The 19,982-nt window shown below is 45.7% G+C and overlaps 1 protein-coding gene across 6 annotated transcripts in view; it reads right to left on the reverse strand.

Moving 5' to 3' along the window:
• GIT2 (GIT ArfGAP 2) overlaps positions 1–19,982 on the reverse strand; it is a 153,263-nt gene that overhangs the window by 73,664 nt on the left and 59,617 nt on the right. For 5 of the 6 annotated variants that reach the window (XM_075320050.1, XM_075320049.1, XM_075320047.1 and 2 more), the window contains exons 8-10: positions 17,721–17,766; positions 6,749–6,800; positions 6,601–6,673 (exon numbers count right to left, since the gene is read on the reverse strand). In XM_075320050.1, the coding sequence (XP_075176165.1) occupies positions 6,601–6,673; positions 6,749–6,800; positions 17,721–17,766 (171 nt within the window). The remainder of the gene's footprint in view (positions 1–6,600; positions 6,674–6,748; positions 6,801–17,720; positions 17,767–19,982) is intronic. The other variant, XM_075320048.1, reaches the window with a different exon arrangement.

The following is a 19,982-nucleotide window of genomic DNA, read 5'->3' on the forward strand; positions in this document are numbered from 1 at the left end:
TACTCTAAAACAACGTTGAGAAGCCACATTAGACTAATCATACGAGGTGAATAGTCCCTGGCTGGCTTTTTAATGCATGATTTCGCTAAAAGAGCACAACATTTTACAGTAAAATATCGACAAATGCAATAACCTAGCCAGTGTCTGAATCACACTGCCCATGGTTCAGGTAGCATGAATCTTAAACAGATTGAACAAAAGTGACGCTGTGAGCGGATTCCTGCTGCGAGCGGATTCCTGCTGCTCGGACCATAGGTGGCATGAATAAAAAAAAAACCTTCTTGCAGCAGCTATTGAGGTGTTTAAAAGGAAATATATTTGAAGCAGCGACCAGGGATCATGCAATCAGAATCAACAATGTAAAAGCCATAGTTAATGGACTGGTATAATTTTTTTTTTAGTTTGAAGTTATTAAATTATGAAAATAAAGTTTGAAATCAACTTGATTTTTCTCCTGCAATGAGAGCTTTTATCTTCCATTGTGTACAGTTGGTTACCATAGAGCCCAGTCACTAGCACTTTCCCAGACCCTGACTAGTGTGTGTGCAGTAGCTATATTCCAGGACAGGTGTTAACTTCTATTATACTAGCCACTTCTCTCCAGCCCATTGATCGCTGTACAGCCATAACCTGTCACCTTCCTCCTCACCCCTCTCAGCTCAGGGCGCTCATTAGTCCTGCATAACCATAATCCTCAGCATGGCAACCAGCTGTATGTAAAATATAGGGACTCAAAAAAAAGCCAAAACAAACAACAAGCACTGACAGACTGTTAATGTGTACTAACTAAATTAAACTGCTCACCAGAACGGTCACTCAAAAAGGAGCACCTGTCCATCAAGTAACCAGGATGTAAGGAGACTCAGAGCTCTGAGCTGCTCAAGTTGGAGAATAGTCCTTTAAAAGTGTCCACAGAATGTGCAATATGTCCGAGAACTGAGTCCCCAAATCAGGCCATATTGTATTACCAGATGATCTGCTTTTGTTCTTCAGATTATATAAATTTATATGGCAAATGAGAAAAACATTGGAACAAACAGTTTTTTTCAGTTACTCTCCAAAATCTCCTCTGCCAGTCATCAGAGTAGCAAGAAGACATAGGACCAATTATGCCATACAGGAGTTTTACTAAAATACTGATTCATCTATGTAACCCCTGAGAACGTAACGACTGAAAGTTTAAAAGAACACTAAACAAATAAAAATCACAACAAGAAAAACAAAACACTTTTTTATATGTCCATCTCCTCCTGCAAGTTATTATGTGTCTCGCTGTAAGGCTATGTGCCCACGGGACACCGTACCCGCGGATTTTGCCGCAGGTTTGTCCGCAGGTTTACCGCAGCTGCTCCCCGGAATCCGAAGCTACCCATTGCTGCGGTATTTCTGCATAGTTGTTGCGGTAAACCTGCGGAAACAATGCCGATTTCGGGCAGAATTCCCACCCTGTATCTCCATAGTGGAGGAGCGAGAATTCCGCGGATATGTCCGCATGAATAATTGACATGCAGTTACGTGCGGCTGTGGGAAATCCGCAGCATTTACTGCAGCCACACATACCGCAGCATGGACACAGCTCTCTCCAAATCCCATAGGGTAACATGGGGAGTGTCTGTACTAGCTAGAATGCTAGAAACTGCGGATTTATCTAGAAAATCCAGATAAATCTGTGTTTTTCCGCGGCAAAATCTGAGGGTACGTTGTCCCGTGGGCACATAGCCTAGGACAACTGGCAGCAGCTGGAGCCACTCTGCTTATACTACACAAGGCTCGAAAAAGTCACTACCCTCAGCTATTCACCAGCTGAGAATGGAACAGATCAGCTGAAAGGCAGACAGTGAGCAAATTATTTCCTGTGTACTAGAATTCATTTCTAGATTGTTTGTTTAAGAAGACAATGTTATATTATTTTTTATGTTTAGAAACTTTCGTGTCTGTTTAGTATGTCTTAATGTGGAAAATCCCCTTTAAAGAACAACAAAGTACTTGACTTTGAGTTACAATTTCCATTATTATAGTGTTATTTTGCCCCACAGCTTTATGTGAGCTCAGTTAAGCTTTTTTAGTGATGTGACCATCAGAGTTAGTTGACAAATTCTAAGTGCGGGGGTCCTGGGTGCAAATCCCACAAAGGACAACATCTGCATGGAGTTGGATGTTCTCCCCATGTCTGTGTGGGATTCCTCAGGGAAATCTGGTTTCCTCCCACACGCCAAAGACATATTGAGACGGGATTTAGATTGTGAGCCTCGGGTGCACAGTAATGATAATGTTTTTAAAGCGCTGCTCAATTAATGGCGCTATATAAATTTAAAAAAAAATGTAAAATCAGCAGAACTAAAAGCTCTTAAGTACATAACAGCATATTAACATCTGTAAAAGATAAATACAGGGAACCTGTCACAGGTTTTTCCCCTATAAGCTGCAGCCACCACCAGTGATCTCTCACAGACCGCATTCTAGAATAATCTATAAAGGAGCCGAGGCCGCTGTGTACAATGTAAAAAACACCTTTATTATACTCACTTAGTGGGCATTCGGGTCCAATGGGCGTCGCTGCTCATGGGTCCTGTGCTTCCTCTATCCTGTACAGTCGTCGTCCTCCTTCCCAGTCCTATGTGAATGACGTCATCCACACAGAGGCCGCCATTGTGCTCCTGCGCACTTTGAACTGCCTTGCTGAAGACAGAACAAAATATTGTAATGCGCATACGTAGGCGGTCTTTGATCTTTCCTCGTGGCTGCGCATTACAGTGATTTCCTCTGCCCTCAGCAGGTCAGATCAACGTGCACTTGCACGGGAGCGCAATGTAGGCCTCTGTGTGGATGACATAGTGCGTGTCATCCACATGGGGTTGGGATGGAGGACGGCGAATGCACAGGATAGAGAAGGCACTGGACCGAAAACAGCGACACACATCGGACCCGTTCCCCCCAGGCGAGTATAATAAAGGTTTCAATAGGAAGAAAAAAAGACATGGATTGCACATCCCAAAATCATACATTGATTAGCCGCCAGGCAAAAATTAAATACTAGAAGGAGGTTCTTAGTTGTACATACTGATCAGACTGTATGAAGCCCACTGCCACGTCACGGCGAACCTCAGAGTGGGTCCCTATTCTAAGCCTTAAAGTGCGGCGCTGTGCGCCAACCACCGCAGGTCTTCTTTACGCTCTACAGAATGGCCTGGGCTTTTATATACAGGATTCTGGAATGCTGTATATAAGAGTTCAGTGGTGGTGGCTGCAGCTTATAAGGCAAAAATATGGTGACAAGCTTCCTTTAAAAATGTTTACAAGGTTACATTTTATAGGCATCTTAGAAAAATTAAAAAAAAAAAAAAAAAAAAACATTTACCCCATGGAGTGGCAGTGAATAAGTAAGGCTCACTATATTATTTTTACTAAGAAGATGCCTATAAAATAACAAATATTGACCTAGAAATCCCCTTGAATAATTTATATAAACATACATAGACACACACACACACACACACACACACACTATCAATTTTAATGGTGCATAACCAGATACTGATGAATATATACAAGTATACAATCAATACCCACATAGAATATACAGAAAATATAGCTAAATTAAAGAACTACCAGAGAGCCCCTTTTAAAATATGGTGCAAAAACACGTGTCTGATGGACATTTATTACTGGATTTATCACCATTTCAAGCGGACATTGCTTCCATTATATACAACTACTCGATATCCAAACTCAGTACCATGACCCTATATAAATGGGGAACATGTTACTCAGTGTCCCCAGAGTGCATATGACTATTAGGAAAGTACTGCTTGAGAGGAGATGAGGCAGACCGGATATACTGGTTAAACTGTTGCACAGTGACAGATATTTATACAATTGTGTTCTTTTCTTATCGAGACTGTTGACATTTAATGACACATTGTTGCAATTGGTACTGTAGAATAAAAATGTAAAAATATGTATCATTAAAGCAGCGATATTTTTTCGCAATATGTTATATCCAATACAAACACTATGGGACTAATTCACCAAAACGGTCATGCTAGAATTCTGGCGTAAAATGATTTGAAAAGTCGCAAAATCTTGGGGCAACGCTGACCTGCGCTAAAATTTGTTGTCCATTGGAATTTTCATCTAGCTCCAAGAAAATGCGAAGAGCTGGGGTGAGAAATTTTAATTCACCAAAGAATTCTCCATGCGTTTTAGATACATTCCCCTTATCTGAGCTCTCCTGGCCTTTTGTTGTCCATTGTCAATTGTTGATGACAATTTCTTTTTCAGACACTATAGGTAGAGGACCAAGTTATTTTGTTTATTATTTGTTTTGCTCACTTATATAGCGCCATTAATTCCACAGCGCTTTACAGACATCATCGCTGACATCACTAGTGCTCAAAAGCTAAATCCCCCATCAGTATGTCTTTAACGTGTGAGGGGAAACTGGAGAACCCGGAGAAACCCCCCCGCAAACATGGGGCAAACATATAAAGTTCTTGCAGATGTTGTCCTTGGTGGGATCTGAACCCAGCACTACAAAATGACAGCATTAACCGCCGAGCTACAATTGTGTTTTTATAGATAGGATGTGGTCTGTGCTCATTCTGCTGAGTCTATCACATACACTGTGTGCAGAATTATTAGGCCTGTTGTATTTTAGAGGACTTTTTTTTATTGATCAACAACTATGTTCTCAATCAACCCAAACGACTCAAATATCAAAGCTTAATATTTTTGGAAGTTGGAGTGTTTTTTTTTTTAGATTTGGCTATCTTAGGAGGATATCTGTTTGTGCAGATAACTATTACTGTGCAGAATTATTAGGCAACTTAATAAAAGCCAAATATATTTCTATCTCACTTCTTTTCACCAGGTAAACCAATATAACTGCACAAAATTTAGAAATAAACATTTCTGACATGCAAAAACAAAACCCCAAAAAATTAGTGACCAGTATAGCCAACTTTGCTTATGATGACACTCAACCGCCTACCATCCATAGATTCTGTCAGTTGCTTGATCTGTTTACGATCAACATTGCGTACAGCAACCACCACAGCTTCCCAGACACTGTTCCAAGAGGTGTACTGTTTTCCCTCCCTGTAGATCTTACATTTTATGAGGGACCACAGGTTCACTCCATCCTCAACCGAAAAGGTCCCACAAGTTCATCTTCGATGATACTAACCCATACCAGTACCCCACCTCCACCTTGCTGGCGTCTGAGTCGGAGTGGAGCTCTCTGCCCTTTACTGATCCAGACTCTGGCCGATCCATCTGGCCCATCAAGAATTTCTCTCATTTCATCAGTCCATAAAACCTTTGAAAAATCAGTCTTAAAATGTCAAGACTGGGCCAAGAAATCTTATTTTATGTTTCTTGTTCAAAAGTGGTTGTTTTTCAGCCTTCCTTACCTTGGCCATGTCCCTGAGTATGGCACACCTTGTGCTTTTTGATACTCCAGTAACGTTGCAGCTCTGAAATATGGCCAAACTGGTAGCAAATGGCATCTTGGCAGCTTCACGCTTGATTTTCCTCCAGCTTGGGCAGTTATTTTGTGCTTTTTTTGCCCAACACGCTTCTTGCGACCCTGTTTGCTATTTGTCATGAAACGCTTCATTTTTTGATGATCAAGCTTCAAAAGTTTGGCAATTTCAAGACTGCTGCACCCCTCTGCAAGACAGCTCACAATTTTGGACTTTTCAGAGCCCATCAAATCTCTCTTCTGAACCATTTTGCCAAAGGAAAGGAAGTTGCCTAATAATTAAGCACACCTTATATAGGGTGTTGATGTCATTATACCACACTGATCCTCATTACAGAGATGCACATCACCTAATTTCCTTAATTGGTAGTTGGCTCTCAAGCCTATACAGCTTAGAGTAGGACAACATGTATAAAAATTATCATGTGATCAAAATACTCATTTGCCTAATAATTCTGCACACAGTGTAGTTGAGCGGCGGAATTGGGGAGGAAGATAGCAGTTCATCCTTTGAGAGCAGCAGGTTCACAGTAGCCCTGTCCACTCTGTAAAGTGAAGATGGCACAACCATGCATGTGTTGCCTCACTGCCCAATAAGACTGCTAGAATAGCAGGGATCTACTGGTCATAGAAGACCTACAGGACGTATATATACTGTAGGCAACCAGATAAGCAAAAAACCTCTAACATGCACTTTTGGAACTTGACTGTATTTTACAAGTTTATATTAGGATTTTGAGAAACTGAACTATGATCGATATTGTGCGAATAACCCTTTAAACTCCCCCCCCAATCACCAGAAAGAGAAAGAGCTGTAGATTACAATACTTGTCCTACCACATCACAGATGTCAGGCTTTGTAAATGTGGTCAAGGTTTTAACTTGGGCTAGAGTCACACTTGAGCAAGGATCAAGTCACATCACATGGCACGGCACGCCACTCTCCATACAGGAGCCGGCCAACTGCATAGAAATACATGCAGCTGCACAGCCGGCTGTGCCATGTGATGCAACTCGATCCTCGGGCAAGTGTTACTCTGGCCTTACACTACTACAGAGGAAATTATTTTATGTGGCTGAAGGCCTTGGACTAAATGGTCATTTAAACATTCACTTACCTGCATCAGTTTCTCGTCTGTCAACCTCATCATAAACATCCATTGCCAGTTCTTCAAATAAGTGATTGCTTAACTGCAAAGACAGCATGTATTAGAAAAGCCCCGTGTATACCACTAACCAGCGCTAGTTACCACTACTTATACTCACAGACTGAAGTTTTTTCTTTGCAGCTTTAGCCAGTTCTGATAAGTCTAGACTGCTGGAAAAAATAAAAGGAGCTGCCATGGGTAAGCGAAAGACACATCACATATATAAAATGGGGAATATAAGGAAAGCCTTCTGATATACCACTCATGCATTGGCACGATGACATCGGTAAAGTCTGTGATATATCGGAAGTTTTGATCATTGGTGGTCCAGATGCCAAGACGCCCACCCTAGCACTGCTCCTTGGGTATATGTGGATAGCTTAAAATAGACTAATAAGACTTTCTATTACACCCCTACAATGCATTAGGAGCACATTACCAGCCTCCTAATAAGTGACAGCAGTCCCAGATTACGCCGGTTAAACGCCCATAGGAATTCAACATTGTTTTCACAAAAACTGCAGCAATGCTTTGATCATTAGTGGATCATTAAAGCGCACTCCTAATATTTTAGGGTTACATCCCCTTGACAGGATCCCTTTAATAGGATTTAGCAAAGCTCTGTTTCCCACGTCTGCTAAAGACTATGTGCCCACTGGAACTCGTACCTGCGGATATATCCACAGGTACGGCCGCAGGTTTACTGCAGCAGCTCCCCGGAATCCGCAGCTATACATGGCTGCGGGATTTCAGCGAAATTGTTGCGGTAAACCTGCGGACATTCATGCGATTTACCTGCGGAAGTCCCGGCCTCTATCTCCATAGTGGAGCGCCGGGATCTAGGCAGGTAAATCCGCAGGAATAATGGACATGCAGTTATGTGCGGCTGTGGGACATCCGCAGTATATTCCGCAGCCACACATTCCGCAGCATGGAGACAGACACTCCCCATGTCCCATAGGATGACCTGGGGAGTGTCTGCACTTGCTAAAACCTGCGGATTTATCTAGAAAATCCAGATAAATACACAAGTTTTCCGCGGCAAAATCCGCGGGTACAGAGTCCCGTGGGCACATAGCCTAATACTAGCCATGCTCGGACCCCAACACCCAGCCCAACTATCAGGGCTAAATGCCTCCTAGGAATATTTGTGCCTCTCCTCGTTGTTTCAACCATCAGCTTCTCATGCCATTAACCAGAAGACTTAGGCTATGTGCCCACGGGAGCTTGCACCTGCGGATTTTGCCACGGAAAACCTGCGGATTTATCTGGATTGTGTAGATAAATCCGCAGGTTTTAGCAAGTGCAGACACTCCCCATGTTATCCTATGGGACATGGGGAGTGTCTGTGTCCATGCTGCGGAATGTGCGGCTGCGGAACATGCTGCGGATGTCCCGCAGCCGCACATAACTGCATGTCAATTATTCCTGCGGATTTACCTGCGGAAATCCCGGCGCTCCACTGTGGAGATAGAGGTCGTCACTTCCGCAGGTAAATCGTTTGAATGTCCGCAGGTTTACCGCAACAATTCCGCTGGAATTCCGCAGCTATGTATAGCTGTGGCCGTACCTGCGGATATATCCGCAGGTGCAAGCTCCCATGGGCACATAGCCTTAACATATTCTATGTACTACAAATGGGGCTATCATGACTGAGGTTAAGATGGAAGAAAATTTTGGTTCCAGTGACCACCAATGCTTATGCTTTCACATAAAACTCGATCCTGCACCCAAACAGTGTTATCACTATAGATTACAAGAGAAGCAAGTATTATAGTAAAGTAGAATAAAGAGAAACGGAACCATACAAAGTAGAAAAGTTACAAAGAAATAAATATATCTAGGTATTGGGCTATGTGCGCACACTGCATTTTTTTATGCTCTTTTGGGTGCAGTTTTGTTATAAACTTGCATGCTTATCCTTATGCCAGCAAAGTGAATGAGAATTCTGAAGTGTTGTGCGCATGCTGCTTATTTTTTCCTTGCAGATTTGGTGCAGACGAATTAAAGCATGTCAGTTTTTTCTGTATTTTTGCCAGTGTGTTTCCAGCCAAAACTCATGGAAAAAAAACACACAGAAAACGCAGCAAACACACGCTTTTTTTTCTGCCAGGAGATGCAGATTTGGTGCTGAAATTTCTGCAACCAAAACTGCAACGTGAGCACATAGCTTTATATACCATATAGATATATACAGTGCATACACTACTCACAAAATATTAAGGATATTTGACTTTCAAGTGAAATTTCAGGGTGATCCTAAAATGCAATCTACACTTTTCATGTTTGAATAACATCATTAATTCTTGCCTCTGCACGAACACCACAGGCTTAGTTTCATCTTCATAGAGGAAAATGGTCCAGTTCATCGAGATCACATTATTAGGGAACGGCTGCTGGAGACTGGGGTACCTGAAATGGAGTGGCCTGCACTTCATCCAGACCTAAATCCCATAAAAAACCCTATGTGATCAGCTGAGTCACCGTGTAGAGGCTCCTAACTGGGTACCACAGAACTTTAATGACCTGATGATTGTCCTTGAACAAGAGTAGGATGCCATGCCCCAGCAGAAAATAACTACTTGTGAACAGTAGAGATGAGCGAACCTTTGGAAGTTTGGCTCAGTAGCTACAGTGGGAGCTTGAAAAAGTTTGGTATTTGAACTGGACTTGATACGAACCTCAATTGAAGTTTGTAATTGGGCAGTTTGTGGCTACTCCCAAATACTGCCAGCCATAAGCAGAACACTTGCAGGGGAGAGTGGGCAGAGTTTTTCTTTTTTTTTTGTGCTTGTGTGCGTACTACATCTGATCACGCTGATTTTACCCCCAGTGACAGCTGTTCAAACTCTTCAAGCAGCTCGCACTGGGCCAAGCACCAATCATACCTAAGCACAACGCTGCTTGCTTGAGTGGTTTCCACTCATAACCAGGGATGTGGAGTCGGAGTCTGTGTTCATTTTGGTGGAGTTGGGGTCGGTATAAAATGGACAGACTCCGACTCCTTAAAAAAAATATAATAAAATTGGGTACAGTAGGTCAATGCAGAACGTGCCGAATATTTTTCATATGAATTTGGGAAATTATGAAATGTCCTATAAATGGCTGTTCTATTCCTGATCTAAGGCTACATTCACACATAGCGTTTTTGCTGTGTTTTAATCATTGAGCGAATGCTTGAACTAAAACAGTTTCTTATAGATATGGTGAACCCTCAAGTAACTCTAAATGAAGATCAATGGATACAGGTGGCTGAATTGAAGGAATTGCTTAATCACCCATTTACTGTGACTAAAAAATTACAAGCTGAGGATTTAAGTCCTGGCATTTTCATAAGGGAGTGGAAGAACTTGCTATTTTGCCTGTCTCAAAGAGGAGGCTTTAATCGCAGATGGCATTTCTGCTTCAATGAAACGGAGAGAGTCAGCTATTCGAAATTAAAATTCTTCTGACAGCTGTTTATGTGAACCCAAGTCATCATATACTGCTTGATGATCAACAGCTTACTAAAGGAAAAGAAGCTCTGATTGAGGTAGCAGTTAGGATGAGTGGCCTACAGGACTGCCAGGCGCAAGAGGACTTGGGTTCTAAAGTTGTATTCCAATAAATATATTTTCTATTCTATCTAAATATCTTTATTATTGTATCATAAAAATGATTAAATATCTGATCACATTGTACTACAATAAATTTTTCACTTAAATATAAGCAATATATGTGGGAGTCGAAGTTGTGGAGTCGGTGCAAGGGAAATTGAGGAGTCGGAGTCTGAGTCGCAGGTTTTGCTTACTGACTCCACAGCCATGCTCGTAACTCACTCGAACTTCGGACTTGAACTTTGGTTTTTTGGAAGTCAGTTTCTGAACCCGAACTCTGAACATTGAACCTCAGGTTCGCTCATCTCTAATGAACAATATGAGATGTCGTCAAGCTGTAATTGATGCTCAAGACCAAGTTATTGAGACGTTCACATTTTTTTGATGGGGGATATAGCCACCATTGTTGCTGGGGTTTCTGTTAATAGATTGTTTGAGATGAGGAAATCACTATTGCATGCTTCTACTTAAATGCCCCTTTTTCATGATCCATAACTTTTTGTGAGAAATGAAGGGAATTTTGTTTACTTACCGTAAATTCCTTTTCTTCTAGCTCCAATTGGGAGACCCAGACAATTGGGTGTATAGCTATTGCCTCTGGAGGCCACACAAAGTATTACACTTAAAAGTGTAAGGCCCCTCCCCTTCTGGCTATACACCCCCAGTGGGATCACTGGCTCACCAGTTTTAGTGCCAAAGCAAGAAGGAGGAAAGCCAATAACTGGTTTAAAGACCAATTCAATCCGAGGAAACATCGGAGAACTGAACCATACCACATGAACAACATGTGTACCCGAAAAAACAGAAAAACCCCGAGAAAACAGGGCGGGTGCTGGGTCTCCCAATTGGAGCTAGAAGAAAAGGAATTTACGGTAAGTAAACAAAATTCCCTTCTTCTTTGTCGCTCCATTGGGAGACCCAGACAATTGGGATGTCCAAAAGCAATCCCTGGGTGGGTAAAAGAATACCTCATGATAGGGCCGTCAAACGGCCCTCTCCTACAGGTGGCCAACCGCCGCCTGAATGACTTATCTACCTAGGCTGGCGTCTGCCGAAGCGTAGGTATGCATCTGATAATGCTTGGTAAAAGTAAGTAGACTCGACCAGGTGGGTGCCTGACACACCTGCTGAGCCGTAGCCTGGTGCCGTAATGCCCAGGATGCACCCACGGCTCTGGTAGAATGGGCCTTCGGCCTTGAGAGAACCAGAAGCCCAGTAGAACTGTAGGTTTCAAGAATTGGTTCCTCGAGCCCCCGAGCAAGGGTGGATCTGGAAGCTTGCGACTGTTTACGCCGACCAGCGACAAGGACAAAGAGTGCATCCGGGTGGCGCAGGAGCGCCATGCGGGAAGTAGAACCTGAGTGCTCTCACCAGAACCAACAGATTGCAAATCTTTCTGAAATTGATGGACTGGACGAGGACACAAAGAAGGTGAGGTGATATCCTGATTGATATGAAAATGGGATACCACCTTAGGGAGAAATTCCGGAACCGGACGCAGAACTACCCTGTCCTGGTGAAGGACCAGGAAGGGAGTTTGTATGAGAGCGTTGCTAGCTCGGAAACTCTCCTAAGAGACGAGACCGTTACTAGAAGGCCACTTCCCGTGAAAAACGGGAAGGGAGACATCCTTCAAAGGCTCGAAAGGCGGCATCTGGAGAGCAATTAGAACCTTGTTCAGATCTCAGGGCTCTAACGGCCGCTTGTACGGAGTGCTGAGAAGACAAACTCCCCGTAGGAACGTGCGTACCTGAGGAAGTCGTCGTTTCTGAAAAAATACAGATAGCGCTGAGACTTGTCCCTAAAGGGAACTGAGCGACAACCCATTTTCCTACCTAGATTGCAGGAAGGAAGGAAACATAGACGATGCAACCGGCCAGGGAGAAACACCCTGCGCCGAGCACCGAGATAAGAACATCTTCCACGTCCTGTGGTCAATCTTGGCGGACATTGGTATGCTAGCCTGTCTCATGGTGGCAACCACGTCCTGAGGTAATCCTGACGACACTAGGTTCCAGGACTCAATGCCACACCATCCGGTTGAGGGCCGTAGAATTCAAATGGAAGAATGGCCCTTGAGACAGCCAGTCTGATTGGTCTGGTAGTGCCCCCGGTTAGCCTACCGTGAGGCACCACAGAACCGAGTACCACAACATCCTCGGCCAATTTGTAGCGACGAGGATGGCGCGGCCGCAGTCGGTCTTGATCTAGCGCAGTACTCTGGGCAACAATGCCAGAGGTGGCACCTAAGGTAGCTGGAACTGCGACCAATGCTGAACTAAGGCGTTTGCCGCCAGAGCTCGATGATTGTGAAACCGTGCCATGAAGCTGGCACATTGTTGTTGTGCCGTGACGCCATTAGATCGACGTCCGGCCTCTGTCAGCGGCGCCAGATCTCCTGAAACCCGTCCGGGTGAGGAGACCATACTCTTTCGGCCACACCTCAGCGACTTAGGAAGTCAGCTTCCTAGTTTCCACACTTGGGATGTGAATTGTGGATATGGTGGATGCCGTGTCTTCCACCCACATCAGAACCTGCCGGACTTCCTGGAAGGCTTGCCGGTTGCGCGTTCTTCCTTGGTGGTTGATGTATGCCACCGCTGTGGAGCTGTCCGACTGAAGTCGGATATGCTTGCTTTCCAGCCGCTGTTGGAAGGATTGTAGGGCAAGATACACTGCTCTGTGTTCAAGAACATTGATCTGAAGAGTGGACTCTTGCTGAGTCCACGTACCCTGAGCGCTGTAGTGGAGAAAAACTGCTCCCCACCCTGATAGACTCGCGTCTGTCGTAACTATCGCCCAGGACGGGGATAGGAAGGACCTTCTTTTTGACCAAGAGGTGAGAAGAAGCCACCACCGTAGAGATTCCTTGGCCGCCTGAGAAAGAACGACGACTCTGTTGAGGAACGTCGACTCCTCGTCCCATTGGCGGAGAATGTCCCATTGTAGTGGACGCAGTAAAACTGCGCGAAAGGAACTGCCTCCATTGCTACCATCTTACGTAGGAAGTGCATGAGGCGTCTCAATGTGTGCGACTGGTTCTTAAAGAAGAGCTTGCAGCCCGTAGTGAATGCTGTTTGTCTAGCGGCAGCTTCACTATCGCTGAGAGAGTAAGAAACTCTATGCCTAGATATGTTATCGATAGGGTCGGGGTCGGATCTGACTTTAAAAAGTTGATGATCCACCCAAAACTCTAGAGAGTCTCCAGCGCAACGTTCGGGCAGTGTTGGCATGTTTCCTAAGAGAGTGCCTTGACAAGTAGATCGTCTAAATACGGGACCACAGAGTGACCCTGAGAGTGCAGGACTGTGACTACTGCTGCCCTGACCTTGGCGAAGACCAGTTGGACTGTCGCTAGCCGGAAGGTAGAGCTACGAACAGAGGGTGTTCGTCTCCTATAACGAAGCGTAGAAACGCTAGTGCTCTGGATCAATCGGCACGTGTGGATAAGCATCCTTGATGCCTAATGATGCTAGGAAATATCCTTGGGACCTTGAGGCGATGACATGGCGGAGGGATTCCATCCGGAACCGCCTGGTGTCCACTAGCTTGCTGAGCAGTTTTAGATCCAGAACGGGACGGAACGGCCCGTTGTTATAGGTACCGCAAAGAATTTGGGGTAAAAACCGTGACCTTGTTCCTGAAGAGGAACGGGGGTCATCACTCTTTCTGCCTATAGAGTGCACCCTGTTTGCAGAAGAGCAGCGGCCCGGCCGGGAGGTGGATAAATTCTGAAGAATCGAGTTGGAGGACGAGAAGTGAGCTCTATCCTGTACCCGTGAGACAGAATGTCTCACACTCAATGGTCATTGACCTATGGCAGCTAAATATCGCCAAGGCGGGAGAGCCTGCTACCGACCGAGGCCGCAAGTCATGAGGAAGCCGCCTTGGAAGCGGGTTTTCAGACTGTCGCTTTTTTGGGCGAGACTGAGCCCGCTAAGAATCTTAGCTCCTCTGATCCTTTTGAGTCCACATTGGACGAGGAAAAATGGGACCTGCCCGAGCCTCGAAAAGGCCGAAAACCCCGACTGCCTCTTGCTCTGTTGGGGTTTGTTGTGTCCGGGCTGAGGAAAGGATGAATCCTTACCCCTGGACTGTTTGATGGTTACATCCAACGCTCACCAAACAGTCGGTCAGCAGAAAAAGGCAACTGGTTAGGCAACCTTTTTTGGAAGCAGAATCTGCCTTCCATTCACTTAACGAGCAGACCAGGCTCTGCTTAAAAACACGGAGTAGCGGAGGCTACCGCCGCACGGTTCGCAGAGTCCAGGACAACCTGAATCGCGTAAGAAACAAATGCAGACATTTGAGAGGTTAAGGATGCCACCTGCGGCACAGATGTACGTGTAACCGTGTCAATCTGTGTAAGACAAGCTGAAATAGCTTGGAGTGCCCCAAGGGAGAGAATGCCGGAGCCAACGGTGCGCCGACAGCCTCATAGATGGCTTTCGACCAGAGATCCATCTGTCTGTCAGTGGCATCTTTGAGTTTGCAGTTCCATCTCCCACTGCAACTATGGATCTAGCTACAAGCCTGGAGATTGGAGGATGCCGCTCGGGACATTGGGTCCAGTCCTTGACCAAGTCAGGGGACAGGGATAACGTGTATCCTAAGCCGTTTGGAGAAGCGCATATCTGGATAAGCGTGGTGTTCCTGGACTGCCTCTCTGAAGGCAGAGTGGTCCAGAAAAATACGTGAAGCTGACTCCTCCACTGGAGGAGCTGTGAGAAATAACCCACATTCTATAGATGGACGCTATAAGATTATTTACTATGGCGTCACAATCAGGTGTATCCAGATTGAGAGCGGTCTCAGGATCAGAATCCTGAGCCGCTACTTCCGCCTCATTACACAGCGAGTCCTTCTGTTAGGACCCTGATGAAACCGAGGCCGCTCATAGCGAGCCCACTTAGGCTGTCTGGGACTGACGTCCGTGCAGAGCCGTGACTCTGGGATGCGTGTGACATTCCCGGAGCTGTTAGTTATTCACACTGAGGGGGGCCATGGATCAATGATTCAACAGTGCCCATATTGTGAGAGACATGTCCGGACTGCTAGGCTTCTAGTATCATAGCCATAGTCTCAGAAAAACTGTCAGTAAATACTGCAGACACCGTCCTCATCCCCTGGCCATTAGTGCATACAATGGGAGTCTATGTACCTGCCGGCCGTATAGCCGTACATGCTGTACCAGCTGTATAGAAAAACATGTGGTTCTGCACCTTTGTTTTACACAGAGAATATGCTGATAACTCCTCCGCATAATCCAGGAGGGTATATACAACGTGCGACCAAACAGTGCAATGTATATAGTACAAGCATATCTATAAGTGCACTTCTGCACTAGTGGGGTTAGCACCACAGGTGCTGCTTAACGCCTGTTACAGCGATTGTGTGACTATCAGCATGCCAGGGTCTTCCACACTTGTCTCTGTATCGTACAGAAACTGACACTAATGGCTGCCGGTGTCCTTGTAGAGAAGGAAGCCGTGGGCGTGCCTGAGAAAGTGCGGGAATCCGGATTCACAGTGCACACAGTGAGAGGGGTGGAGTATGCAAAACATACTCCAGCTCTCAGCTCTACTCTATGCAGCGTCACGCCCCTACCCTGACTGTCAGGGCTGTGGGCGGTAACGAAGGGAGACTAGGCCCAGAAGCCGGGGACTCGAGTTAACAGCGCGGCCGCCGTAAAAGCGCGGGCCGCGCTGAAGTCCCCGGCGCACCATAAGTGCCAGCCGCGCCGCAGTTCCAGCGGCCGGCGCGACTGATTCATAGAAGTGGCCAGCGTCCCGCCCCTCTCCTGACTGGCAGGTCTGGGGGCGGGAACGAACGGAAGCAGGCCGCAAAAGCCGGGGACTCTAGTTATCAGCGCGGCCGCCGTAAAAGCGCGGGCCGCGCTGAAGTCCCCGGCGCACCACAAGTGCCAGCCGCGCCGCTGCCAGCGGCCGGCGCGACCGATTCCTGGAAGTGGCCAGCGTCCCGCCCCTCTCCTGACTGGCAGGTCTGGGGGCGGGAACGAACGGAAGCAGGCCGCAAAAGCCGGGGACTCTAGTTATCAGCGCGGCCGCCGTAAAAGCGCAGGCCGCGCTGAAGTCCCCGGCGCACTACAAGTGCCAGCCGCGCCGCAGTCCCAGCGGCCGGCGCGACCAATTCCCATAAGTGAGCCTGCTTCAGCAAAGCTGAATGAGGCCATGGCACAGGCGCCGCAGCGCTGATGTCCCCCGGCGCACTACAACACCCAGCATGCTGCGGTGTGAGCGCCAAATGCACGGGGACACAGAGTACCTTGAGGAAGCAGGGCCATGTCCCTGATGTACTCCGCTCCATCCAGCATCTTCTCCAGGGGCTGTAGATGGAGCACGGTCTCAGTGCCTGGAGACCGGTAAATCCCACTTCACCCAGAGCCCTGTAAAAAGGGATGGGGAAGGAATCAGCATGTGGGCTCCTGCCGCCGTACCCGCAATGGGTACCTCAACCTTACAAACACCTCCGACATACAGTGGGGTGAGAAGGGAGCATGCTGGGGACACTATATGTGTCCTCTTTTCTTCCATCCGACATAGTCAGCAGCTGCTGCTGACTAAAAAGTGGAGCTATGCGTGGATGTGTTGCCTCCTTCGCACAAAGCACAAAACTGGTGAGCCAGTGATCCCACTGGGGGTGTATAGCCAGAAGGGGAGGGGCCTTACACTTTTAAGTGTAATACTTTGTGTGGCCTCCAGAGGCAATAGCTATACACCCAATTGTCTGGGTCTCCCAATGGAGCGACAAAGAAATATATATATTATATATAATTTCATTTGTTTGTTCGACGACTACATTCTTTACTTAAAGAATGATTTATCTGCAAATCAAATTAATATGAGATGGCTAAAGCATATTATACAATGCTGGAACTGGCTTAATTTTTACATAATTATAAGTAATGAAGAAAAAATATCCTAGAAAAGATTCTTTACTTACAGCCTCCTTTTTCCACATGAACAGCAGTAGAACAAAAGGAAAATTACCATTATGGATGCATACTTAAAATGCAAAAGGGAAAAAAAAAACCTGCACATTACCATGAAAGCTGCCTACACAACAAAGCTGCCATTTACCAGGCCTTCCCGCAGCTGCCCTGCAGCTGTCTCTCTCCACAACAGCTGAAGTTACTGCTTACAAGGACAGCTGCTCAAGGTACTTTGAAGTTAAATGGTTGCTCGGAATTCTGCATATTATTTCCCGACAAGTATTTTGTTACCCGAAATGATTGGCGGGAGATAATGGATGCATGGTTAACGTCTTTTTTCAGCGTCTTATGATAAATATGGAAGTTACATAGCAACTCAATTCAAAACATGGATTTAGTTATTCATGCTTTTTCATTTATCACTTACATCCATTTCAATGTAAACTACTGGGATCTATAGTAAATGAATATATAAATTGCCTTCAGTTTGCTATTTAAATGAGAATGGCTTCCAATAAGTAAGACACAAAATCTATCCTTACCTATCTGCCATGTGGGGGATAATAAAGTGCTGTCCACTTCTGTGGTCTGGAAGAAATGAAAAAAAATTCCAATATTTATTATTTTGTCCACACACTCACACTCCAACCTCTCCACCATGGCCAAGACCAATGAGCCATCTAAGGACACCAGGGACAAAATTGTAGACCTGCACAAGGCTGAGATGGGCTACAGCACAATAGGCAAGCAGCTTGGTGAGAAGGCAACAACTGTTGGCGCATTATTAGAATATGGAAGAAACACAAGATGACTTAACCTTACTCAGTCTGGGTCTCAATGCAAGAACTCGCCTTGTGAGGCAAGAATTAGTAATGGGCAGACTTGCAGATAACCGGGACCGGCGGACCTAACCGGATTAAAAAAAAAAATCCGGTTCCGGCCCAGAATTGATCCCAGATATCTGGCTGGACGCCAGTTCCTATATAAGTTTATGGGGACCAGAATTCGGTGATTAGAAATGGTGGTAGAAAGGATAGGGGGATGGGAGCAAGCAGACTATACTTACCGAGATTCCAGAGCGGCTGTAACTGCTTCTTGGCCGCTCATTCACAAACAGGGCAACGCGTTACCTTCTTTGCATATGCACTGCTTTCCCTGCCCACCAGCGTCTGTGATTGGTTCCAGTCAGACGCATCCTCACCATGAGTGGCAACGTGTCAGCTGACAGCATCCAATCACAGACAATAAGTGCGTCTATTGTGGTATAAAAAAATAAAAATAAATAAGCGTAGGGTCCCCCCATAATATGACACCCAGCACACATAAAGCCATTTCCATCACTGTACGTCATCATTTTCTGGACATTTTGGATCTGCACGAATTAACAGTATTCGGTCATCTTTACATAATCCATCATCAGCAAGAAAACTTTTCTAAAAGTCAAGGCTTATTGGTTTAATAAAACCGTTTAAAAGGAATCTGAGCAGCAGAGTGTAGGGCAAGAAAGCCTGATTCCAGGGATGCATCACTTACTGGGCTGCTTGGTATACTTTTCAAAGAATACCTGTTTTGTCTGAAGTAGAAGATAGCAAAGTCTACAGCTCTGTGTATAAAGGCCCAGTCACACTAAACAACTTACCAGTGATCCCAACAATGATACAACCTGATAGGGATCGCTGGTAAGTTGCTAGGAGGTCGCTGGTGAGATGTCACACTAAGCGACGCTCCAGCGATCCCACCAGCAACCTGACCTGGCAGGGATCGCTGGAGCGTCGCTACACGGGTTGCTGGTGAGCTGTCACACAGGCAGATCTCACCAGCAACCCGTGACCAGCCCCCAGCGCCGCGTGGAAGCGATGCTGTGCTTGGTAACTAAGGTAAATATCGGGTAACCAACCCGATATTTACCTTGGTTACCAGCGCACAATGCTTAGCGCTGGCTCCCTGCACACCTAGCCACAGTACACATCGGGTTAATTACCCGATGTGTACTCTGCTACGTGTGCAGGCAGCAGGAGTCGGCTTCTGCGGACGCTGGTAACAAAGGTAAACATCGGGTAACTAAGGTAAGGGCTTCTTGGTTACCCGATGTTTACTGTGGTTACCAGCGTCCGCAGAAGCCAGCTCCTGCTGCCTGCACATTTAGTTGTTGCTCTGTCGCTGTCACACACAGCGATGTGTGCTTCACAGCAGGACAGCAACAACTAAAAAATGGTCCAGGACATTCAGCAACAACCAACGACCTCACAGCAGGGGCCAGGTTGTTGCTGGATGTCACACACAGCAACATCGCTAGCAACGTCACAAAAGTTGTTCCTTAGCAGCGATGTTGCTAGCGATGTTGCTTAGTGTGACGTGGCCTTAACCCTGTCCAAACCCGACAGGCAGCTTTCAATGTATTGTCTGCAAGCAGCTAATCAGGCGTGGGAGCGGAGTTACACAAATTAGCCTGATTGCTGTGCACTATGTAATCCTTGAGTTATAAACTGCTGATAAAACACTGCTTGTATTGAAAATACAACACCGCCTACAAAGTCACATATTACTGGAATCTGGCAGACATGTAGTCCTTAACTCCTTCACCCCCAGGCGATTTTCAGTTTTTCCTTTCCGCTCCCCTTTCTTCCAACAGCCGTAACTTTTTTATTTTTCCATCAATCTTCCCATATGAGAGCTTATTTTTTGCGGGACAAGTTGTACTTTTAAATGAAAGCATACGTTTTACCATATAGTGTACTGGAAAACGGCAAAAAAATTCCAAGTGCAAAAAAATTGCAAAAAAAAAAAAAATGCGATAGCGTGAA

Source organism: Anomaloglossus baeobatrachus, chromosome 1 (genome assembly GCF_048569485.1).
Source record: "Anomaloglossus baeobatrachus isolate aAnoBae1 chromosome 1, aAnoBae1.hap1, whole genome shotgun sequence".
Lineage (NCBI taxonomy): Eukaryota > Metazoa > Chordata > Amphibia > Anura > Aromobatidae > Anomaloglossus > Anomaloglossus baeobatrachus.